Source organism: Capra hircus, chromosome 10 (genome assembly GCF_001704415.2).
Source record: "Capra hircus breed San Clemente chromosome 10, ASM170441v1, whole genome shotgun sequence".
Taxonomy (NCBI): domain Eukaryota; kingdom Metazoa; phylum Chordata; class Mammalia; order Artiodactyla; family Bovidae; genus Capra; species Capra hircus.
In genome coordinates, this window is record NC_030817.1 from 66701917 (window position 1) to 66725820 (window position 23904).

Below are 23904 nucleotides of genomic sequence, written 5' to 3' on the forward strand. Positions count from 1 at the left end.
TGTGCCATCGAGTGTCACTGGGGCTGTGTTGTGTGCTCCTGCAGAGTCTTACCAACGCCCAGCTTATAGATGAGGAAATATGCTAAGAGAGGTCCCATGTATGAACCTGTGTTCCTGTATTGGCATTCGTGAAATTTGCATGTCCCAATCCATCACCAATTTCTGTTAAATATTACCCCCTAAATAGCTCTCCAATCCACAACTTCTCACTATCACCAGCCATACCTCTCCCAGTCAAGCCCTACAGCAGTGGTCTCCCCACTGACCTCCAGGACTTCTGCACCCACTGATCCTCTCTCTATTCAAAATCTGAACATGTCAGTCTGCCCACCACCCTTGCTTAAGATTTTGCAGTGACTCTCAATGCTCTTAGGATAGAAACAAAACTTCTTACCATGGTTCACAGGGCCCTAAGTGGATAGATCCACCTTGTCTGCCTCAAGACTCACTTCTGCCTCCCTCATCTCTTTAAAATTTTTTATTTATTGGCTACACTGCACAGTTTGTGGAATCTTCGTTCCCTGACCAGGGATCGAACCTGGGTCCACAGCAGTGAAGTGAAGTGAAGTTGCTCAGTTGTGTCCGACTCTTTGCAACCCCATGGACTATAGCCTACCAGGTTCCACCATCCATGGGATTTTCCAGGCAAGAATACTGGAGTGGGTTGCCATTTCCTTCTCCAGGAGATCTTCCCGACCCAGGGATTGAACCCGGGTCTCCCACATGGTAGGCATTGTAGGCAGACGCTTTACCGTCCGAACCACCAGGGAAGAATCCACAGCAGTGAAAGCACAGTTTTAACCACTGGACTACCAGCAGATTTCCCCTCCCTCCTCTCTTTGTTCCAGCTCTACTGACCTTCTCCAGTCCCTGGTGCTTACCCTCTTCCTCCTGCCACAGGGCCTTTGCATATGCTGTGCCTTCTGCCAATTCCCACCTCTCCCCTGTACCTAGTTAACTCCTGCTTATCATTCAGAACTCAGTCCAAATGTTACCACTTGTTAGGTCATACCCTCACTAGACATTCTATATCACCTCTTACCTTTTCTTCAGAAAAGAAATATAGTTGCAGTTTTACATTTATTTGATTAGTTGATTAATGTTTATTTTTACGCTGGACTGTAAGGTCCATGAAGGCTGAGACTGTGTCCTTTTTGGATCACCTGTCTCCAGTATTGAGCATAGTGTTTGCCTACCAGAGGAGTTCATAAAATCTTTGTTAAATGAATGAGTTAATGAATGAACAAAACCATGGCCTCTTCTGATCTGGTTCCTTTTTCTGAAAGGGCTCTTGAACACTTCAGGAGACAGAATGGGGAGGGAACTATCATAATAATGCCTATCACACTGTGTAACATGTCATCAAGGTAACAACTGAGTCTACAGGCTGTATTTTCGAGGCCTCCCTACCCACTTCTTATTGCCACCTTCTTCCAAAGAGGGTCAGGAAGAAGCCACTGCAGAGAAATTACAGAGCCAGACTTTGATGGACAGAGCCTCTCCGGGAAAGCAGGGAGGATGAGAAGGCAAAGAAAGGAAGAGAAAGGATGTCTGCTGAGAAAGGACTTTGTATTGAACATCATGTTAACGTCATCTCATTTAATATTTACATATATATTTATTTGACTGCCTCGGGTCTTAGTGACAATACATGGAATCTTTGCAGAATGCAGACTATCTGTCGTGGTACTCTGGCTTTAGCAGTTGGGGGCTTCAGTAGTTTCAGCACATGCTTAATTGCTCCGCAGCATGTGAGGTCTATAGTTCCCCGACAGGGATTGAACTCATGTCTCCTGAATTACAAGGTGAATTCTTAACCACTGGACCACCAGGAAAGTTCCCACCATCTCACTGAATCCTCTTCAAACTCCATTTTGCAGATGAGAAAGCAGACTCAGGTTGTGAAACTGGAGGGTTATTAGACCAAGGCAGGGCAAAGCTGAGTTTGAACTGGGATCTGTCAGCCTTCCTCTGAAGCTTGGGTGTTTCTAGGCTACCATTCTGGCTTCCAACCCTCAAACACTTCCCCAACCTGGTTAGCTTAGGGCCCAGAATACCACCATTAAAGACTCATCAATCGGTTTTTGTCTAAAACTCTCTTGTAGGAGTCACTGTATGACAGATGAAATTGATAGGTTGGAAACAAACTCAGCATCACAAAGGCAACCACTCTAAGACCTAGAAAGAAATTCATGAAAAAGAAATACATAAATAAAAATAGGAATGTAGGAAGTAAAGGGGATGAGGGAGTATGAGTGAGGGAGCTAATTTATCATTCATATTAAGAGACAAGAGATACCGTCTAAAATGGACAAATTGGAATTTCCCTGGCAGTCTAGTGGTTAAGACTCTGGTCAGAAAACCAAGATCCCACATGCCTGGTAGCACAGTGAAGAAGATAAAAAGTAAATAAAATGGACACATTTGTGTTATTACACGAAGGGATAATGGTGATCACAGAACTAGGAACAGAAGCTGTCAGTAGGCCGCCTCTAGGGGGCGGGGCTGGGGAGAACAGAGAAACTTTCATTCTTCATTTGTCCTTCTTAGCTCTTCATTTAAAAAAAATGGACTCGATGGACGTGAGTCTGCGTGAACTCCCGGGAGATGGTGATGGACAGGGAGGCCTGGCGTGCTGCGATTCATGGGGTCGCAAGGAGTCGACACGACTGAGCCACTGCACTGAACTGAACTGATATATTCTTCTGTTGTGTAACTTCTCTAAAACGTTTGGAAATTTTTGTTACAAAAGACTGAAGAGACAAAAACACCCTTCCTTTAGAATGCAAATCGGTCTTGAAGTAATAGTCCTTGACACCTGGGTAAATGTTAGGTCTGCAGGGTTCCTCAGTGGACCTCAGTCAGGGGAGGGTCATGTGGTGGTAAACACGGCTTCCTAAGCGGTTGCCTGTGGGGAATGGGCTTGGGAGACAAGTTCACCTTTGCAAACACACAAGGCCAGGGGAGTACCTGTTCCCTCACAGTCCTAAAGGCAGCTCACACTCAGACACAAGAGGGTGCTGCCCCTGCAAGGGCCAGAGATCACCACCCCCCTAATTATTCCTAACTCTGCCCTCAGCAGCACCACGCTCTGAGCAGGAGCCCTTGCCAGCCAGGGACCCCACTCCTGCAGGATCCCTGTGAGCGTAGCTTCTGAAGTCCAATGGATCTAGTCCCAGGAAAGTGCTGCTAAGGTCTCTCTGGTGAGTGTGACTCAGGTTAGAGCCCCGCACCCCTCAGGACCCAAGGCCCTCTCCCACCTCCGAGGCATGGCACCCTCTTGACCTTTGTTCGTGTGTAGTTTATATCCCTGTTTTGCAGCAGCTGCAGAAAGGGAGGCTGGGGCACAGCTCGGGAGTGCCACTTACTGGCAGCCTGGAGCCAGGAGCCTGGCATTCCCAGCACCAGACAAAGGCCAGTTGATCTTTGACCCCCGCCCCGCCAGAAGCCTTGGCCCTGCCTCCACCCGCCTTTCTTCCTTCCCTGCTGGCCTCTCCCTCTGCTCTCGCTCCTCATTCCCTGGCTTTCCTGCTCTGACTGGCAATTTTTCCCAACTCTTTGCCCAAACCAGTCCTTCCATGCTGTCTTCAAGCCCTGCTTCCTGCACATCTCCCAACCCGGACAAGGAGAATCCAAGTAAGAAGGTCCGGTGGGCTTTTGCGAGGAGGAGGACATCATCCACGGACTCCGAGTCGAAGTCCCAGTCTGACCCCGTCCGACCCCGGTCCCGGAAACCCAGCCGGCTGACGGTGAAGTATGACCGGGGGCAGCTCCAGCGCTGGGTGGAGATGGAGCAGTGGGTGGACACCCAGGTTCAGGAACTCTTCCAGGTGGGTAGGACCTGGCGGGTCTGGGGACTGGAGGGCACAAGAGAAGTGCTCTATGGAGAGGAAGCTTTTCCCACAGGTGAAGCATGGGTTTGCAGTCCTGAAACTGGCCTCCCATTGGTCTGGGCTCTGCCTCCCACTCTATAATCTGGAGCAGGTCTTTTAACATCTCTGAGACTCAGTTTCCTATCTGTAAAATGGGGCTATCAATGCCTGTTATACCCGTTTTGTAGAACTTTTTGAGGCTCAGATGAGATGGTAGAGGAATTATTTTTATTTTAGGTCTGTATTTACTTTCATCCTCAACACACATACCTGTCTAGTACATCATTGTTCACGCCTCTAGCTATCAGCCATGTGTAGCTATTTAACTTTAAACGGATGAAAATTAAATAAAATTGAAAGTTCAGTCCTTCAGTCACACTAGCTACATTTCAAGTGCCCCGCACCTCCAGGTGGCTAGTGGCTACACAAAACCTTTCCATCATCTCAGAAACGGATAGTGCTGGAGTAGAATGTCAGAGTAACCAATAGTGACCGCTAATATGAGTGCCTGACCTAGCCTTGGCCCTGGCTCTGACTGATTCCCCTCAACCACATCCTGGGAGAGCAGCATTTTATTTTTTACCTAGATACCTCCAAATCGAGATTCTAGTATAGTAACAAAGTTTGCTCCAACAACAAGAATAACATTTTGAGCACTTAACCCTACACTAGTCACAGTGTCCAGCACCTGCCTTACCTTATTTCATTCAGCTCTCCCCACAAGCCCATTAGGTAGATTCTGTATTGTTGTTGTTTAGTCACAAAGTCCTTTCTGACTCATTTGGAGCCTTCCAGGCTCCTCTGTCCATGGGATTTCCCAGGCAAGGATACTGGGGAGGGTTGCCATTTCCTCCTCCAGGGCATCTTCCCAACCAGGTATCCAACCCAAATCTCCTGCTTGGCAGGCATATTTTTACCACTGAGCCACCTGGGAAGCCCAGATACTGTTTTACTGTTTACTGTAGAGGAAATGGAGGCTTAGAAATGTTGAATAACTAGCCCAAGGTCACACCACTAGGCAGCCCTGGGACCAGGAGCTGAGCGTCTGCCTGTAGCGCCTGAATGTTTATTCAGGTAGCTTCGTGGTTCCCCAAAGTTCTTCAGAAATAATCCAATGCCCCTGTTGCACTTCAACTGAATTTCAGTCTACTAGGGTGGGGCCCAGGCACTGGTCTTTTTCATAAGCTCCACTGATGATTCTAGTGTGTGGCTAGCAAGAACCTCTGCACCAAGCCGGAGACCAGAGTGCTCCTTGTCCACATGCCATGGCCCTTGTTTCTCTCCTTCCTTACTCAGGTCCTGTCTTTTTCTTGGGAGACAGCAAGGTTTTGTGACTCTCCCAGGTAAGAGCTGTGTCAGTGGTCCTGCAGTGGGGGTAGGGAAGAGTGATTCATGCGGCCCAGGCAGTCTTGTCAGGCTCACTGAGTCACATATCAGTTTGGTCCAGGTGTTGACAGTGTCCCTGGCAGCATTTGTGGAGGGGAGGGAGATGGCCTGGAGCTGGGAGCAGGAGAGGCAAGGTTTCTTGGCCTGTGTCTCTCTGACTTTGTGGGACATTGCCCTGCCCTTCATTCCTGCCAGCACCCTGCCTCTCTGGACCTGTTTCAATTTCAGATTGTTAGACTTTTGGATAAAAAGTCTTATATTTCAGACACCTCAGGGCAAATCGTTCCAGGCATTAGAGAGAGACAATAGCCAAAGAATCTTGTTTTGCAAGATCAAGGCAGGGGAAAAGCTGTAGAATTATGAGCTCATAATGTTAGAAAACAGGACATGTGGGAAGACTGCTCCCAGGAAATGACTGGAATAAAACACCTGACCTGTGGTTGCCATGGCAGTTGTCCAAAGGTGCCAGGTGGGAGTTCCTGTCCTAATCTCTGCTTTTTTCAGCAGGAAGCAGGCAAGTGGGTGGGAAGCACTATGTAGAGGCTGGTCACCTTGGGCAGAGATTGAGGCAACTTGGTCTCCAGCTTACCTTGCTTCAGTTCTATCTTCATAGAGTCCCTCTCTACCAGATGCCCCCCTACCCCCGGCCACATACCCACCCTGGATAGCACTGCTGGATTGGTTCCAGGAGTAGGTTGCATCACTGTTTTTAGTTTAATTTAATGGGACCCAACCTTCCTTTGTTGGAGGGCCCCACCTCTTCTCACCGGGTGTGCAGCCTGTTTTAGGGTCTTGAGAAGAGCCAAGTCTGGATTCAACAAGGCAAACTGACTTGGGCCCTGGGGCTCCTGTTTTCCAGAAATGGTTGTATAGATTTGGCTTTTAAGCAGGGACTTAAACACTCACGAGCTTCTTCTATTTTAAGGAGACTCCTGTTTAACACTATGCCCTGCTTTGGTTACAATCCCCTACTTCCTGTCTCCTTTACAAGGCTCCTTAGTGGATTTGCACTCAGAGCCTTTACTAACTTTCCCCCTTCTCTTCCTATCACTATTCAAACCACAGTAATCTACAAACCACTGCAACCTGACTTCTGTTCCCACCACTCTATTGAGACCTCTTGGCAAAGTCGAGCATCACTACCTGCGGGGCTAAATCTAGTGTACATATCAGCAGGAGACACTGTTGACCACCCCAGAGTTTCGAAACATTCCTGTAGTTTCCATGACACCATGCATTTTGAAGCAGCCCTTTTGATGTGATGGCATTTAAAAAAATGATCTATTCAACTTAAAACTGTAAAAATGTATTGCCTACGGCCCTCCCAAGGTCTGTCTTGAATTCCTGGGTGATCAGGGATGACCATCCACTCTGGCTGAGTGGAACTTGATTTGTCTATCAGTCCTCTGTGAGGTCAGGGAACTGTTCATTTCTGTGCCTGCAGTGTCTCATAGTATCTGGCCTCATGAAGTTTTACCCTCTGAATGCGTACCTTGTGTTCAGCAAAAGCTCAGGAGAACCCTTATGCAGACTTTTGGAGGTCTCTTTCTTCATAACTCCCTCCTCTCTAGAACTTGTCAATTTATAACCACCTCAACCCCAAACTCTGATCTCTGTCATATCAATTTAGCATGACCACTGCGCTCTGCTTGGGATCTGCCTCTCAGCTCTGTGGTCTGGAAACTGCCTTCAGGATGAAACCAGGACAATTGTAGAGTTTACCTCTTTCATTTCCCTTCTTTCCCAGGTAGTACTGAGTTACCTGTTGTCTAAAGTCTGAGAACACTGTTCATATATTTTTGTCTAGTTTTCTAATTATTTTCTGACTAGTTACTTATGTTGAGAGAGTAAATCTGGTCCCTGTTACCCCATCATCAGAAGTATAAATATCTTGTTAACTCCTACTCAGCCTTCAGGTCTCAGATTAGAGGTCACTTCTTCCTGGAAGCCTTCCTAAACCCTGGTCTTGGCTAGGTTCCCCTTTCATGTGCTCCTGTAATATCTCATCAGAGTGCTTGTCACCCTGTATTATAACTACCGTTTTGCTTGTCAGGATCCCTCAGGAGAATATAAGCTTTTCAAGAGCAAGACCATATCTGCCTGACTTGCTCTTATGGTCCCAGGACTCATCACAATGCTTGGTGCACAACATGCTTTCAATAAGGATGCATTTAATGAATGAATGCTAAATCAGATGAGCTAGAAACCAAGGGAGCAAAGGAGAAAGTCTAGAGCTTAGGGTGAAAGAACTAACTTAGAATCCTAGCACTAATTTACTTTTAAAAGGGTATAGAAAGACCAAAACTAGTAACAATGATTAACCATCGGCAGTGGAAGGAATGAGAGGGTAATTGAGGCATGTTTTTCCTTCTTTCTTTTCTAAATCAACTTTATTGAAGCATAATCCACAGAGGATAAAATGTGCCTATTTTTAGAGTAGGGGGCAAGCATTACCTCGTCAAGATATGGAACATTTCCGCCGCCCAAAAAGTTCCCCCAATAGCACTTACTTTTAAACAATTTATACAACCAAATTACTTAGTGCATCTGTTTTATTATGTCTCCTCAACTGCCTGTAAGACAGGTTCTTTGAGGGCAGGATCTTTGTTTTGTTCACCGAAATTCCCAAGATCAGAGTGCCAGATTAATAGTAGCCACTGGACACATTTATTGAATGAATAGATTCCAGATAATTAAATACTCAAATAGAAAAGATAAAATTATCAAATATCTAGAAAAATGTAAGATGACTATCAAATATTTACCCAAATCAGTATGGGAAGAACCTGCTAAGCATAGAAAAAAAATTTTTTAAAAGGAAGCAAAACTCAACCTGGAAAAAAACATTATTTCCAATTATATAATACACCTATTTCTCCAGTGCCTCCCCCAAACAATATATCCATGACACATGGAATGCTAGGGATAATCTGAATCAAAACAAACAAATAAACTTATTAAATCAGTTTTTAAAAACCCTCAACAACCCCATAGAAGAGAAGGCAGCAGTTCTTGCAGTGTGTTCTGGTGACACCGGGGGTTCCCAAGACCTTTTCAGAGGGTCTATAATTATTTTCATAAATAATGTAAGAAGTTGTTTGCCTTTTCAACTATACTGATATATGCACTGATGATGCAAAAACAGTGGTGGACCTTGCCATGAATCAAGAAAATTGTACCAACCTATTCTAGAAGTCATGATCTTCCTCATCAGGCAACTTTCACTTAAGAAAGTCCCTGATGAAGCACTACAAAACCTTGAGTTTACATCTTAAATTTTTAAAAAACATTTTTATTAAGGTGTGATCAATATTTGTTTCAGGTGTACAATGTAATGATTTTATATTTGTGTATATTGCAAAATGATTACCATAATAAGCCTAGTTAACAGCTGTCTTCATACATAGTTTCAATTTTTTTTTCTTTTTCTAAAAATAATTTTATTTATTTATGACTGTGCTGGGTCTTCACTGCCGTGCGAGCCTCTCTCTAGTTGTGGTGCGAGGGCTTCTCATTGTGGTGGCTTCTCGTTGCAGAGCACAAGCTCTAGGGCATCTGGGCTTCAGTAGTTGCAGTGTGCAGGCTCAATAGTTGTGGTTCCCAGGCTCTAGAGTTGTGGTGCAATAGTTGTGGTGCAATAGTTGCGGTGCATGGGCTTAGTTGCTCTGACGCATGTGGGATCTTCCCGGACCAGGAATGGAAACCTTGCCTCCTGCATTGGCAGTTGGAGTCTCTTTTTTTTGACTGTGTTGGGTGTTAGTTGCGGCTCATGGGACTCTCTCTAGTTGTGGTACCCGCGACACATGGGATCTTAGTCCCCTTATCAGAGATCAAACCTGAACCTGTGTCCTCTGCTTCTGAATGTAGGAAGGCAGATTCTTAACCACTGAACCACCAGGAGAGTCCCTGGCAGGCAGATTCTTTACCACTGAGCCACCAATTTTTTTTTTTCTTGACAGGAGGACGTTTGTTTTTTCTTTTTTCAAACCCATGCTCCCTGCAGTGGAAGATTCTTAACCACCAGACCACCAGGGAAGTCCCAAGGAGGACTTTAAAGATTTGTTCTTTTAGCAACTTTCAAATAGGCAGTACAAAATTATTAATTCTAGTCACCATGCTGTACATTAGATCCCCATGACTTATTTATTACTGGAAGTTTGTACCTTTTGATTTGCTTTACCCATTTTGCCTTTTCCCACCCCCACCTCAGCAATCACCAATCTGTTCTTTTATTGATGAGTTCTTTTTTTTTAATGCCACATATAAGTGAAATCATACAGTGTTTCTCTTTATTTCACTCAACATAATACTGTCAATGTAATTCACATTGTTGCACATGGCAGGATTTTTCTTTTTTATGGCTAAATAAATTTCCAGTGCATATATATACACCACAGTTTCTTTATCTATTTACCCATTGATGGACGCCTAGGTGGTTTCCATATCTTGGCTATTGCAAATGAATACTGCAGTGGACATGGGGGTTCATATACATTTTTGAATTATTGTTTTCACTTTCTTTGGATTAATATCCAGAAATGGAATTACTGGGTTATACGGTAGTTCTATTTTTCAGTTTTTGAGGGACCTCCATACCATTTTCCATAGTGCCTGCACCAATTTACATTTCTACCAACAGGGCACAGAGGTTCCCTTTTCTCACATCTTCACCAACACTTGTTATTTATTTTTTTGCTATCTTTATTTTTAAAATACATGCACAATGGTAAATTTTTTAGAAAATAATAAAATGGTACACAAAGATGTAAAATGAAAAATATGTCTTTACTAACTTATAGAAACACTTGTTACTGTCCTTTTGATAATAGCTATTCTAACAGGTATGAGGTGATATTTCACTGCGGTTTTTTCGTTTCCCTAATGATGAGTGATTTTGAAGATCTTTTCATTTACCTGTTGGCCATCTATATGTCTTCTTTGAAAAAAACGTCTATTCAGATACTCTGCCCATTTTTAAAAATTAGATTTTTTTGCTATTGAATTGTCTGAGTTCTTTATATATTTTAGATATTAACACTTTATGATTTGCAAATATTTTATCCTATTCAGTAGGTTGCCTTTTCATTTTGTTGATGGTTTCATTTGCCGTGCAGCTTTTCTCTTTTAATGACTTTATTTTTTATTTTAATGACTTTATTGTTTTAGGTTCACAGCAAAACTAAACAGAAGGTGCTGGGAATTTCCATATTCTCCCTGTCCCCACACATGCATAGCTTTCCTACTATCAACATCCCCCTACTAGAGTACTAGTGCTGATGAATTTATATTGCTACATCATAACTACCCAAAATTCAGAATTTACATTGAGATTCACTCTTGGTGCTATACATTCTAAGGGTTTTCACAAAGTATAATGACGTGTGTCTACCCTCCTGGTATCACATAGAGTAGTTTCACTGCCCTAAGAATCCTCTGTGTTCCACCCATTCACCACTCTTCCACTGTAACCCCTGGCAACCACTGATCTTTTTATTGTCTCTGTAATTTTCCAGCATGTCATATGGTTGGAATTGTACAGTATGTAGACTTCTCAGGTTGGTTTCTTTTGTTTAATAATATGCATTTAAGCTTCCTCCATGTCTTTTTATGGGTTTATAGTTCATTTTGTTTTAGCACTGAATAATATTCCATTGTCTGGGTACACCACCATTTATTCATTCATTTACCTACTGAAGGACATCTTGGTTGCATCCAAGTTTTGGCAATTATGAATAAAACTGCTATAAACATTCATGTGCAGGTTTCCATGCAGATATATTTTCAACTCATTTGGATAAATATCAAGAACACAAATGCTATTTTGTGTGATAGGAGTATGTTTTGTGTTGTAAGAAAGGACCAAACTGTCTTCCAAAGTGGCTATGCCATTTTGGATTCCCACCAGCAATGAACAGGTATTCTTATCGCTCCATAGCCTCATCAGCATTTGGCATTTTAGGCTTGTTTTTGTTTGCCTTTTAATAGGTATGTAATGGTATCTCATTGTTATTTCAACTTCCAATTCCCTAATGACATATTATGTTAGCATCATATGCTATTTGCTATCTTCATATCTTGTTTGGTGAGGCAGATATACAAAATTCCCCCATTTTTAAATTGGATTATTAGTTTCTTTTTGTTGGTTTTGAGAGTTCTTTGTATATTTTAGATAACATCCTTTATCAGATATATCTTTTACAAATATGTTCTCCCAGTCAATGGTTTGGTTTCTTACTCTCTTTACCTCTTTCATTTTTAATTTTATAAACTAAGTATTGCTTACATTTTTGCAATGACTATAATAACTTTTAAAGTTAGCTTTATTGAGATATGATTCACATACCATACAATTCCCACTTAAAGTGTAAAATCCAAATAGTTTTAACTATCTTCATAGATTGTACAACCACCAGTATGGTCTAATTTTGGAACATTTTACTATCCATAAAAGAAACCCTGTACCAGTTAGTAGTCACACCCCATTCCTTAATCACCACCACTCCCAGCCTTAGGCAACCACCAATCTACTTTGTGTTTCTATACACAAACATCCTATTCTGGATGTTTAATACAAATCAAATCGTATAATATGAAGCCTTTGTAACTGGCTTCTTTCACTAACATGTTTTCAAAGTTAATCCCAGTTGTAGCATGAATCAGTCCTTTATTTCTTCTTATTGCTGAAAAATACTGTATGGCTACATAGTATTTTATTTATCCATTCACCAGTGGATGGTCATTTGAATATGAATAATGCTATGAACTGCATTCATATGTGATTTTTACATGAATATATATTTTCACTTCTCTTGGGAATAGACCTAGGAGTGGAATTGTTGGGCCAAATGATAACTTTATATTTAACATATTAAGGAGCTGCCAAACTGTTTTCCAAAGCAGCTGCACCATTTTATATCCCTACTAACAATGTTTATAACTCTTGAAATTAAAGATCTCTTTTTAAAGAACCCTAGACTTTCAGGTAGAACATAGTAGGTGTTTGGTAACTGCTGAATGAAAGGATGAATGGGTGGTTTGAGTGAGGAGAGGAATTGAACATGGAAAATAAAGAGTCAGAGATGGGTGAACCCGACTGCCTTTCACTCCAGCACCAGCTGGCCGGGCTCCTCTGAGCCCCATGTGATTCCCACACAGGACCAACCAACTTCTTCAGAGCCTGAGATCGACCTGGAGGCTCTCATGGAACTATCCACAGAGGAGCAGAAGACTCAGTTGGAGGTAGAGTGGGTGACCGGGCCCCAGACCCAGGGTTGGGGGATGGAAGCTGGGCTTGGACCAAGGGGAACCCAAGAACCCTGCTTTCCCATCCAGTGTGGGGAGAACCAGTTCAGAGGGGAAAATTCCTGGGAGACTGGGGACTCGTGAAAAAGTGCTGTGGCTCAGGGACCCACTCTTTGCTTTCTTCCACCAGGCTCTTCTCCAAAACTGCCCCCGCCCCACAGAGGTAAGGGATGCTCTGCTGGTCTGGGCTAAGAGGGGGCCCAGTGGGCCGGCAGCTAGGCCCTGTGTCCTTCTCCCCTTCCCTGACTCAGAGGCCATGGGGTCAGATGGAGACTAGGGGAGGACTGTGGTGGGGTAGGTGTGACCCCAGAACTTGATCTCATCCCTGCCTCTGCTCCTGTTTCTTTCTCAGCCTTTTATCTCTGAGCTGCTCAGTCAACTCAAGAAACTTCGGAGACTCAGTCGACCTCAGAAATAAGCCTTGTGAGACTAGCTTCATCAGCCTCAGCACTGCCCAGTCTGCCCTGAACCCCTGGGTCTTCGGCTGGGTGGGAAACAGCTCCTTGGGACCCAGACGAGGAACATGGAGAATGAGGAGGGACATTTGAACGCCACTGTCCATGTGCAGCCACAGCTGGTTCCTGTCAGCTGCACTGTCTGGGAGCCAGTCATGGCTGTTGCCCAGTGCCTTCCCATCAGCCAAGTGGATAAAACCTTCAGGAGCCCCAGCGTCATGGAGTGTGGTGCATATCTGTGCTGACGGATGGGGGAGGGAGAGAGTGAAGTCTTATACCAGAGGGCCAGCATCCAAGTCACTAGGCTCCCATATACCTCACCCGTCCACATGTCCAGCCACCCATCCACACATGCCTTGAGAATTCAAAGATACAGGTCACAGTTCTGTGTCAGAGAAATCACCATCATGCAAGGTCCCAGAGGCCAAGCAGAAGGCACCTGGCTAAAACACACAGCATCCTGGCACCAACAGCAGCCTAAGTGGCAAAGACCAATAGGAGAGTTACCTGGAAAAACCTAGCTGGGTCTCGGGGCATCAGAAGCTAAACCTTCCTCCCCCACTAACTGATCCAGGAGGCCTCAGGCTGAGGACTCTCTCTTGAGCCAGCTCCAAGCCAGAGGCTAAAAGAGAAAAAACAGGGACTAAGCAGAGGGGTATAAAGGGTATAGGCTGAGAGCCCAGTAATCAGGTAAGGAGGGAGCTGGTGGAAGCTGACAGTGGGTCTGAATGGCAGGCAGCTGGGGACAGGAGCCGTGGAGGTGGCATCCTTTGGGATAAGGCCAGAAGCAGGGTATGCATTCGCCGTTTGTGTAGGCAGTGTCTGAGTACTAGAAAGGTTGTGTAATCCTAGATAGTGGGGCCCGGGGGCATGCCTACTGCATGTGAGGCCACCAGGAGGGGTGGGACTGTTCCTGCCTGGAGAAACTTTTTCCTTCTTCCTCACTTCATAGGACTCTGTTCCTGTACCTCTTCGAGGGCCCAGGCTCAGGATCCATAGGGTTCTATAGATAAAAGATGCTGGTCCAATGAATCACACACTTTATTAAATCCTCCAAGTGCCAGTGGAGGACCCTGGGCTCTTGAGAAAGTTTCAAGGCTCCTCCTTAGATTCAGACTGGTCTTGCCCTGTCTCTCACTTCCAATCCAGACTCCAGCGCTGGAAGGCTCCTGACCTCTGCCTTCCCTCTGGCTCCTCCAGTCATTGTCTCCAATGGAGAATCCTTCCTCCTTCTAGGAACGGAGGCTTAGGAAAGGGCACACTCATAAGCAGTCCAGCCTGTCGTGTCCTGCCATCAGATGCCCTGGAGGGTGCCCCAGCCTGTGTGCTTGCCTGTAGGATGACCTTCCTGGGAGGACCAGGGCTCCCTCAGTGCCCTCGGCCTTTATGCAGGGGCTGGTAGGCAGATGTCTGGTGCTCTTTAAGCTCAAAGGCATCATGGCCTTCCCTGCAGAGCATAGAAATAGGTCAGAGATCACAGGTAGCCCTGGAACTCTCCCAGCCCCAAAGAACATTCCACCTGCACCCACCGGAAGCAGCGGATGCAGTAGAGGTCTCCGTCGCAGCCAGCACAGCGAAGGGTGGCATCCTCATTGCAGATGCAGCACCAGGGGAGCTCCTCTTCCTCTTCCTCAGGCCTGGTGGCCATGGCTTGGGCCTTTAAAGACCAGGGAGGGATGGGGGACATCAGGTACCTGATGGAGGTGGGAGGGAGGCTATGATGGCAGCCTGGAGGTCTGTGTCTGTGGTTCTTCTCACCTTAGGCTCTGCCCTGCAGGACTGGTCTTGGAGTTGGGGAGTTGGCCCCACAGGGATGTTAAAGCCACTTGCCTCATCCAGGGCAGCTTCTTCGGTGAGCTGTGGACAGAGTGAAGAGGTACAGCTCCTAGTTCCAGGCACCCCGCCAATGCACAGTATTTCTGCGGTTCGTAGCCTAAGCTCTCAACCCATCTTCCTTGATCTACTGTCTGTGGCTGCTGATGTCCCATCTCAAGGGCCCGGAGGCAGGTGTGGGTCACGGGGGCAGAGGAACCTCAGCTAGAACAGGAGCTGCAGAGTGACTGGCCAGCAAGCCCCACAGTTGGGGGTGGGGGGCAGAGTGAATGGGGCCAAGGGGGTGGTGGGGCAGCACAGCAGGGACCGGACAAGGGGTGGTCAGGTGGGTAAGGCAGGGCCAACCTGCCGCAGGACTCTCTGGATGGCCTTCTCTTCCTCCTCTTCATCATCGCTGTCTGGAAGGTGGTAGTCCTGGAGGGTCACTTGAAGATGGAGGGCAGGGAGCAGGGGAAGAGGAGTGAGGTGGAGAGCTCACCGGAGTGGCTGTACTGCTGCCCCCAGGTGTGGCGTGGTTTCCAGCCGCACTTGTTCCAGAGTTAAGCTGCCTCCGCAGCCACTCTAATCAGAGTGGCTCTGATCCCCCTCTGCCCCCTCTGCTGGTCTGGACAGCATGAACAGAAGACTCTGCACCTGAAGGGACCCGGGGCCCCTGCCCCCTGATGGCTGCCCCTTGTTCTTCATCCACCATTTTGCCCTAGCACTGGTCTCATGGTTCTAGGCAGTGCTCAGTAGACTTGGCCTGGCAGAGAGTACAGCCACTGTGCAGAGCTTGGCCTGGGGGTGGGAGTCGGGGGGCCTGCCCAGGGGACACGAGTGAGCGGCTGTTTTATCAGCCTCTACCTCTGTCAGGGTCCCGTCCCTGCAGCACAGCCAGGCGCTTGGCGAGGGCCAGGATGCGCTCCTGCCGCGTGTTCTCCTCCCGAAGCTCGACCGCTGCCTCAGCCAGCAACCTGCTCTTCTCCTCCTCCAGGGACCAGCTGGCTTGCCCCCTGGAACTGGTGCTCTGGGCCCCTGGGTCCCCCCGGTTGAGGTCGTTCTGGATAGAGGTGGCTAGAAAGAGTGATGCATTCGGGGAGGGAGACATTTCAGGATCTCTCATCAGAAACCACTGAGCCCATTTCTTAACTTAAAAAAAAAAAAACACAAATTATCAGCTTTTTGTTCCATAATAGTTCCTGTGGCTTATATTGCAAATAAAATTAGTTATTTTATTCATTTTCCCACATATAAAAAACTAGTAATCTTAGACATTTTTTTCCAATTAAATTCATCCCCACCCACCTGACACTTTACCATGTTGCCCTTAGGGTGGGTGCCCCATGGTATGAGAATCACTGCCCAAAAGGAGCAGAAGACGGGGAGGCCAGGGTCCAGCCAGGCTCTCTGCCTTACAGGCTGGGATCAGCATTTCTGGGGAGCAGCACAGAGAGGACATGAGGGAAGCTGAGGTCTTGAATGTCACTAGGGGGGAAGAAGTTTACTTGAGTGGGTGTGGCTCTGACATGACCCCCTTTAGCTCAGAGTTTTAGAACAGGACATTTGAAGTTAGACAGCTTTGGGCTGAAGTCCAAGCTTTGCTACTTAATAGCTGTGTGACCTTGGTCAAGTTCCTTAAGCTTACCAGGCCTCAATTTCCTCGTTTATAAAATACAGATAATAATAGTAATCTTAGGATTACTGGGGATATTCAGTGAGATTGTATCTCTAAAGCAGGGTTTCTTTTTTCTTTTTTGGCTCTATAACATGGCATGCAGGATCTTAGTTCTCCAGTTAGGGATCAAACCTCTGCCCCCATCAGTGGAAGTGCAGAGTCCTAACCACTGGACTATCAGGGAATTCCCCTAAAGCAGGGTTTCTTTTGGTTTTTGTTTTTTCTTTGGGTTTTTAAACTTTTTATTTTGTTTTCGGGTATGCATGCATTTGTGATAGTTTCAGGTAAACAGCAAAGGGATGCAGCCATACACATACATGTATCCATTCTACCCGAAAACTCCCCTCCCATCCAGGCTGCCATATAACATTGAACAGAGTTCCATGTTAAAGCAAGGTTTCTTAATCTTGGTTCTACTGACATATTGGAGAGGATATACCATACCTTGTTTTACTGTACGTCACAGATAATTGCTTTTTCTTTTTTTTTTTTCCTTACGAATTCAAAGTTTGTGGCAGCTCTATGTTGTCAGATGGTAGTTAACAGTTTTTAGCAATAAAATATTTCACAATTAGGTATGTACATTTTTTGAACATAATGCTATTGTCCACTTAATAGTCTATACTATAGTGTACATACTTTTTATATGCGCCTGAAAACCAAAAAATTCATGTGCCTCATTTTATTACAGTGAACTTGAACTGAACCCATAATGTCTCTGAGGTATGCCTGTAATTCTTTGTGGTGGGGGCTGCCCTGTGTATTGTATGACGTTCAGCAGCTTCCTTAGCCTCTGCTCACTAGATGCCAGTGGTACCCTCTGAGTTGCAACACCCAAAATGTCTCCAGACGTTGCCAATTGGGCCCTGCAGGGAAAATCATCACCATAGTTGAGAACCACTGCTTTGAAGCTTTAGGAGAGCTCTGTCCAAAAGAATTTTTTATGATGATGGGAACATTCCATGTCACGTCATGGTCTGTATCTGTGCTGTCCAAGATCATAGCATGAATCTCTTGTGACTACTGAGCATTTGAAATGTGGTACCACTTAGGAACTCAATCTTAAATTTAATTTTAAATAAATAGCCTCTTCCTTCTTATCATCACTATCACAGAGAACATTCACTTACTATGAGCCAGGCAGGGTCCTAAGTACTCCTGGATTAGCCCATTTACTCCTCATGACTTCTCCATGAGGATAGGTCTTGGAAAGTGAGACTTCAGTCAAGTAACATGCTCAGTGTCACACAGCTACTAAGTGGTAGAACAGGGAATCACTGTCTGAGCATAAAGCCTACACACTGATCTACTAGGCTTATACTGGCTCCCATTGGAGTAAACATTCAATAAATGGCAATCTTTATAATGTTGATATTTTCTAATTTATATTCACCTCCCAGAGTGTCAGCATTGGAGCCTCTCCCACCTGGGGAAAGAGTAGGGGGTGGGTCCCTGGGGGAGCCAGGTGGAGAATATACCTGGGCCTTCTTGTTCCCAGCTCTCATCAATAGCCACCTCCGCTGTTAGCTGTGTCAGCAGATCCTGTGCCTGCTGCACCTGGGTCCTGGGGTCCGGTGGTTGATGTGCCTGCTCAGAGGAGGGAACCTCAGTGGGGAGTAGGGAAGTGGGGAAGCCACATCATAAGGCTCAGAGCAGTTCAGGTCAGGGCTGGGTGCTGAGGAGTTCCCAAAACTCAGGGAAAGGGGACTAACCAAGAGCTCATGTAATCAGGTAGGTCTTGTAGTCCCCAACAGAACCTAGGGGCCACTCTTTGCTGCCCTACCCAATCCTGCTGCTTGTCCCTGGTTCCTTGGCCTGGCAGCAGGCCTCAGGAGCAGGAGGTACTCCTGCGAAGTATCTAAGCATACATGTATCTGGGCTTCTGCTGGGTCCTTGTCCCAGGACCTCCATCCCTCCAAAGTCACAGCACTCACCATCTGGGGGGCCTGAGAAGATGGAACTCTGCCTTGCAGCACAGCAAGCCGTGCCTCCATCTCCTGGGTGGAAGGGACAGGACCCTGGGATGCATCCCTCAGTGCAGCTAGCCTGGCTTCTATCTCCGCCTGCGAGGGCACTGACTCTGCAATTGGCATAGAGAAGTCTTCTAAGATCCAGAGGGATCCTACTCCCAGGAGCCCTGGATGGTGTCTTTTCCACCCTGTCTGGGCCTGCTCACTGGGCTTGTTCTCCTGGCGGAGCCGTGCTAGGCGCTCAGCAATGGCTTGATCTTGCTGGGTCAATCCATGGCTCCGGGGAGTGCTGGGCTTCTGCTTGGCTTCCAATGCTGCCACACGCCTGGCAGGATATGAGATAGAGGCTCTTGATGAATGCAGAAGGGAGGGGTGAAGGCACTCTCGCTGTTTCCTATTCAAATCATTTCTAGCCAGCTAGGGAGGCCTCCAACGGACAATCTTTCGGGTTCATTGCTCATGTCACACTGCACCCCAACCCAGCCAACTGGCAGGAGGGTTCAGCTGAGAGGGTGAGGTCTACCAAGAACCTTTTCTGGGGAAGGGACTGATGAGCTGCTCTCTGAGCCCAGGAGGGCAGTCAGGAGCCGCTGATCCTGGGCTCATTTAAGCTAAAGGCTGGGAAGAGACTCCTATGCTCCGGCTCCTGTGTCCTTTCCCCTCCCCATTTGTCTCTGTCCCTTCAGCACTTACTTCTTATAGTTCTGAGGTGGTGACCACTTGGAGGCACTGGCAGGAGAAGATCCTCTACAGAGAAGAAATCTAGCATCAGAAGTCACCCACCATCTGCCTATTGGTGCCCTCCACCCCAAACAATCCCGAGTTGACCTCTAGAAAGCTGAGAGGCCTGGCCAGCTGCCAGCTGCCATGCTTGGCTGAACTGTCACCCGTGTTGGCTTCTCACCTGGTCAGAACCTCATGGCATTGCTTGCAGACCTTCTGTTGAGTGTTTCCAGCTCGGGGAACTGCTGCACTGAAGCTAAGGCAGCCGGAACAGAAGGCCCGGCCACAGTTCTTACAGCCATACTACAAGAAACATGAAGCAAGGAGTCTACCTCTCACCCACCCCTGGAGGCTCCTCATGGGGACTCTTGGAACACACACACACAGAGCAAACTGAAGCTGTGACCAGCTGCTGGAAGGAGGATGGGGAGTGGGGCCCCTAAGGCCTGGGGAGAGATGGGGGGTGGAGGGCAAAGCGATTCCTGTTTCCAGTCTTCTATTCAAATCTCATAAAGCTTCATGAAACATTCACATGCTTTCTACTCGGTCTTCAATTCCCTAACACAGGAGTGTAAATGATAAACAGGCAAAGTCCCATGCTTCAGGTCACTGACTCTTCAACAGAGCAGAGACAGAATGCAGGGCCCATGCCTTCTCTGTTCTAGCACAGATGGAAGGTGGCTTGATTCAGGATGGGATGGTAACAATAGCCTCCATTTATTAAGCATTTACTGTGTGAGTGAAAAGTGAAAGTCGCTTAGTCATGTTGGACACTTTGCGACCCCATGGGCTGTAGCCTGCCAGGCTCCTTTGTCCATGGAATTATTCAGGCAAGAATACTGGAATAGGTAGCCTCTCCCTTCTCCAGTGGATCTTCCCAACCCAGGGATTGAACCCATGTCTCCCACATTGCAGGCAGATTCCTTACTGTCTGAGCCAGGCACTAAATTCAGTACTTAACATTCAACACTTGATTTAATCCTCAATTTATACACACTATCATACTTAATCCTGATGACAACCATTATCACTCTTATTTTAAACAGGATCAGAGAGGTTACTAGACTTGCCTAAACCAAGGTCACCCCTGTGAATGATATCAGAGCCCCAATTTGAATTCTGACCACTTTAATTACAAAACCCAGGTTTCTGAGGGCTCCATGATCTGCTTCCCTACCAGCTATTCATCCCGCCTATCTGGTTCCTATCTCCTGGTCACACTGAGGCAGAGGAAGCCTGCTGTTTACCATGGGAATTTGGCAGGTTTGTGCTGAGGACAAGTGAGACTTTGCTATGTTGCCCTGGAGACAGGAGAAAGGGCAGGCTGCTTGATGGTGAGGGCTTCAGAGCAGAAAGAGTAAGAGGCATGGTGTAGTGCAGAGTGGTCACAGAGTATTAACTAAGACCGGGCGGCGGAGGAGCAGGGTGGAGGGAAAGAAACAGCCAGATCCTACACTTGGCGGACAGAAAAGCTTAGCTTTCCGAAAATGACAGGAGCCTGATTTACAGTTTACAGGGAACTCACATCCAGCACCTTAACCCCGAAAGCAAGGGAGTGTTAGCCCCGTTTTATAGAAATGTTAACTGAAGCTCTGTGGCTTCATCAAAACCGCATGTCTGGAGAGGGCCCATAAAACCAAGCCTAGGACTGCAAGTCCCGTGTATTTCCCTCCACTTTGCGTCCTCCCTCTAGCCCATGAAGAGAGACTCGCCTCCTTCTTGAAGAGGGTGAATTTGACAGCGCACCCGTAGCACCTACTCTCCATCCTGTTTCCCGGTGCGGCGCGGCAGGATTCGCAGAGCACACCTCTGGCGAGTCTGGTCGGGCCCCTTGCACCTTCACCCAGCCCCGCCCCTACCTACCACGCCCACTCGCGCGGGCCAGCCAAAGCCTCCGACAGGAGATTCACGACAGTCACGCCAGCCGGAGAGCAGCGGCGGCGGGCGCGAGGGCTGCCGGGAGTCGTAGTTCGTTCACCATTCAGCTGGCTTGGAGCCGAGGGTCCCCGGGAAGCCCCAACGCGTAGACTTTTGGGAGTTGTAGTACTAATCCAATCAGAGCTGGAACCATGGCGGTGACGAAGGAGCTCTTACAAATGGACCTGTACGCGCTATTAGGTATTGAGGAGAAGGCGGAGGACAAAGAGGTGAGAACGGGGGTGAGGAAAGGCGATCCTGAGAGACCTGGCGGCCCTCCCAGCCTTGGCGCCTCGCCTGAGGCTGGCACCACCATCTTTGCAGGTTCGGCTGGGCCCTGAGTGGGGAACGAGAGGCGGCCCAATGGCCTCAGAAGGGGGGTTCTCAGACCTTCCTCAGACCTCAATGCTCTGAGGCCCTCACGAAGAAGAGGGGGCACGAGCGAGAGGTTACTCCGCGGGGCACTGTACTGTGCTCTCCGGTGGCCCCTTGTGTAGCGGAGGCCGCGGGTGAGCCTGGGAGGCAACCCTATCCTACTCGTGCGCCTGCGCAGTGTCAGCCTCTGATGCCCCTTCGTCTAGACTGCTTCATTCTCTCTTGCTGGCTGATTTAACTATGTTAAGAGCCTACGGCGGAAGAAAGGCCAGGTCTCAAGGCTCCTCCATTCCTTTTTCATGCCTTCCTTGGCAGTGTGACCTATGACTTTGCCATCTCTGTTTTCTTTTACACTCCAGCCCATTGACTCTTTTCTAGTAGCAGATGCTCAGGTGTTGCCCTCCCAACATGTGCTAGTGGCCAGAAGCAGGAGGGTCAGAAGGGTAGGCAGATAACCTGGAATTGGAGTTTCACAGGGAACTGCAGGGTGATAGATGTGCCAGGGAGTGGTACACTGATCAGGCTGTAACTAAGATTTCTGTTACTTCCACCAGGATTGTGGTGGTAGCTGTAGCAATGTAGGAAGTGGAGGCAGATAAGTTATCAAGTGAAAATTAGTGCCTACAGATGCCCCTGTACTTCCAGGCTGTTCTGCTCATTGTCTGAGTGAGCTTGTGGAAAGAGGAAGCTCTGGGACAGAAAAGCAGGGAGACCACAGGGCCCTTGAGGAGTGATATAGTCAGTCAGTATAGAACTGTTCCTGCAGCTGCAGCTGAAATCAGAAGTGGGCTGTGGGGTTGTATACAGAGCACCAGAGACATCTGTTACACCTGTCTCATAAGTCTTAAATTTTCACTATTGGTTATGCGTGACACCGATACAAGGGCTTCCCAGGTGGCTCAGTGGTAGAGAATTTACCTGCTAAAGCAGAAGATGCAGGAGATGCAGGTTGGATCCTTTGGTTGGGAATATCCCCTGGAGGAGGAAATGGTAACCCACTTCAGTATTCTTGCCTGGAGAATCTCATAGACAGAGGAGCCTAGTGGACTACAGTCCATAATGTCGAAAAGAGTCAGACATGACTCAGCACAGCACAGCACAGCACCACCTATATAATATTATGTGCTGGACACTATTTTAAGTATTCTATATTTATAAATTGTTTAATTAGTACTTCATTATTAGTGGACGTTTCACACTGGATCTAGCCAATGTCTTGGAACCTTGATGTTGAGAACTCCTGAGGAATGCAGTTATGAGCCACTGATGTATATATTAATCAGAGAAGTGACATAATCAGATTTTAAAGAAAATATTCAAAGTCAGTTTGCAGAAAGGACACAGTACGCGCTGGGTAGAGGAGCTGCCACCAGGGGATCAGGTTGAGGCTGTTGTCTAGGCAAGAGGCTGAGGTCTAAGCAGGGCAATGAGGTTGGGATTCAGTTTTCACTCAGGTGAAGTAAGGGGTAGATGAGAAGACTCTGCATTGGCTGTACTGAATCTTAGTTGTAGCACATAGGAGCTTCATTGCATCACGTGGGATCTTTCACTGTGGCACACGGTCTCTAGTTGCAGCATGCAGGATGTGGGCATATGGGTTCAGTCGTTACGGCGTGTAGGCTTAGTTCTCCATGGCATGTGGGATCTTAGTTTCCTGACTAGGAATCAAATCTGTGTGCCCTGCAGTGGAAGCACAGAGTCTTAACCACTGGACTGCCAGGAAAGTCCTTCCATCTGTGTTTTAAAAGAGGGTAGAAACTTTTCTCCCAAACACCATTTGATTCCACAAACTTTTATTAAGTGTCTACAAGTGAAGAGAGCAGTCCTTGGAGGGTTACCTCGTCATGTCTGTTTCCAGCTTCTCTGTCTCTTGCTTTTGTAGTTCATCATTTAGAAATGCAGAAATCAAAAGTTGATAATTCTAGAAGGTGATGCTTTCTAATCAGATGGTGGTTTCCTAGAGAGTGTAACTTGTGTAGAAAATGACAGCATTTATAACTAATCTTAACAAGTGAGGCCAAGAATAGTTGCTTGTTACATCCCTGTATTGAGAATGGATGGAAATCATAGTACAGCATCGAGCAATGTTGGGATTCTAAATGTGCCTTTATAATCATCTTTGTACTAATCACCGCAGGCAGTTAAGAAAGAGAACTCTGGAGTCAGACTGCATGCATATTGGTTCCACTACTTAGTTCATGAGCTTGAGCAAACATTTAACATCTGTGTGCCTTGGCTTCCCCATGTGCAAAATAGGAATGATGGCAGTCCCTCACCGCCCTTGTTGTCTGGCTCAGTCTGGGCAAAGCACGTAGAAGGCACTTAGCACAGACTCACTGCGAGTGCATTCATCCTGTTACCACTGTAGCTTCACCTTCCTACACTGTAAGCGCTGGTGTCCAGTGCAGTCTCCCACA

At 46.8% G+C, this 23904-nt stretch overlaps 3 protein-coding genes across 6 annotated transcripts in view; 2 read left to right on the top strand and 1 right to left on the bottom strand.

Moving 5' to 3' along the window:
• Positions 1 to 13228, top strand: part of PPP1R14D (protein phosphatase 1 regulatory inhibitor subunit 14D) — a 21209-nt gene extending 7981 nt beyond the window's left edge. The window contains exons 2-6 of one of the 2 annotated variants that reach the window (XM_018054436.1): positions 3083 to 3203; positions 3572 to 3830; positions 12414 to 12497; positions 12691 to 12723; positions 12913 to 13228. In XM_018054436.1, coding sequence (XP_017909925.1) covers positions 3579 to 3830; positions 12414 to 12497; positions 12691 to 12723; positions 12913 to 12978 — 435 coding nt within the window. In that variant the 5' untranslated portion in view covers positions 3083 to 3203; positions 3572 to 3578 and the 3' untranslated portion in view covers positions 12979 to 13228. The remainder of the gene's footprint in view (positions 1 to 3082; positions 3204 to 3571; positions 3831 to 12413; positions 12498 to 12690; positions 12724 to 12912) is intronic. The other variant, XM_018054437.1, reaches the window with a different exon arrangement.
• On the bottom strand, positions 14039 to 21104 carry ZFYVE19 (zinc finger FYVE-type containing 19). Of its 2 annotated transcripts, XM_005685493.3 has the most exons (11): positions 20908 to 21104; positions 19377 to 19498; positions 19166 to 19219; positions 18679 to 18797; positions 18437 to 18582; positions 17981 to 18089; positions 15692 to 15901; positions 15194 to 15273; positions 14774 to 14872; positions 14545 to 14672; positions 14039 to 14462 (listed from the first exon to the last, which is right to left on the bottom strand). In XM_005685493.3, the coding sequence occupies exons 1-11, from the start codon at positions 20959 to 20961 to the stop codon at positions 14384 to 14386; spliced, it is 1200 nt and encodes a 399-aa protein (XP_005685550.1). In that variant the 5' UTR covers positions 20962 to 21104; the 3' UTR covers positions 14039 to 14383. The 2 variants fall into 2 exon arrangements, with proteins under 2 accessions (XP_005685550.1, XP_013822435.1); XM_013966981.2 differs by having other exon boundaries at positions 18437 to 18797; positions 20908 to 21052.
• DNAJC17 (DnaJ heat shock protein family (Hsp40) member C17) overlaps positions 21188 to 23904 on the top strand; it is a 28808-nt gene continuing 26091 nt past the window's right edge. Inside the window, exon 1 of one of the 2 annotated variants that reach the window (XM_005685495.3) lies at positions 21188 to 21342. In XM_005685495.3, the coding sequence (XP_005685552.1) occupies positions 21265 to 21342 (78 nt within the window). In that variant the 5' untranslated portion in view covers positions 21188 to 21264. The remainder of the gene's footprint in view (positions 21343 to 23904) is intronic. The other variant, XM_005685496.3, reaches the window with a different exon arrangement.

Excerpts from the sequence above, each read along its gene's own strand:
- ZFYVE19 (XM_013966981.2), bottom strand. The coding sequence starts at position 20,961 with ATGGAGAGTAGGTGCTACGGGTGCGCTGTCAAATTCACCCTCTTCAAG. Across the intron at positions 19,499-20,907 it reads TCACCCTCTTCAAGAAGGAG|TATGGCTGTAAGAACTGTGG; the intron begins GCGAGTCTCTCT and ends TGTTTCTTGTAG. Across the intron at positions 15,902-17,980 it reads CTGGGAACAAGAAGGCCCAG|CCACCTCTATCCAGAACGAC; the intron begins GTATATTCTCCA and ends CACTCTTTCTAG.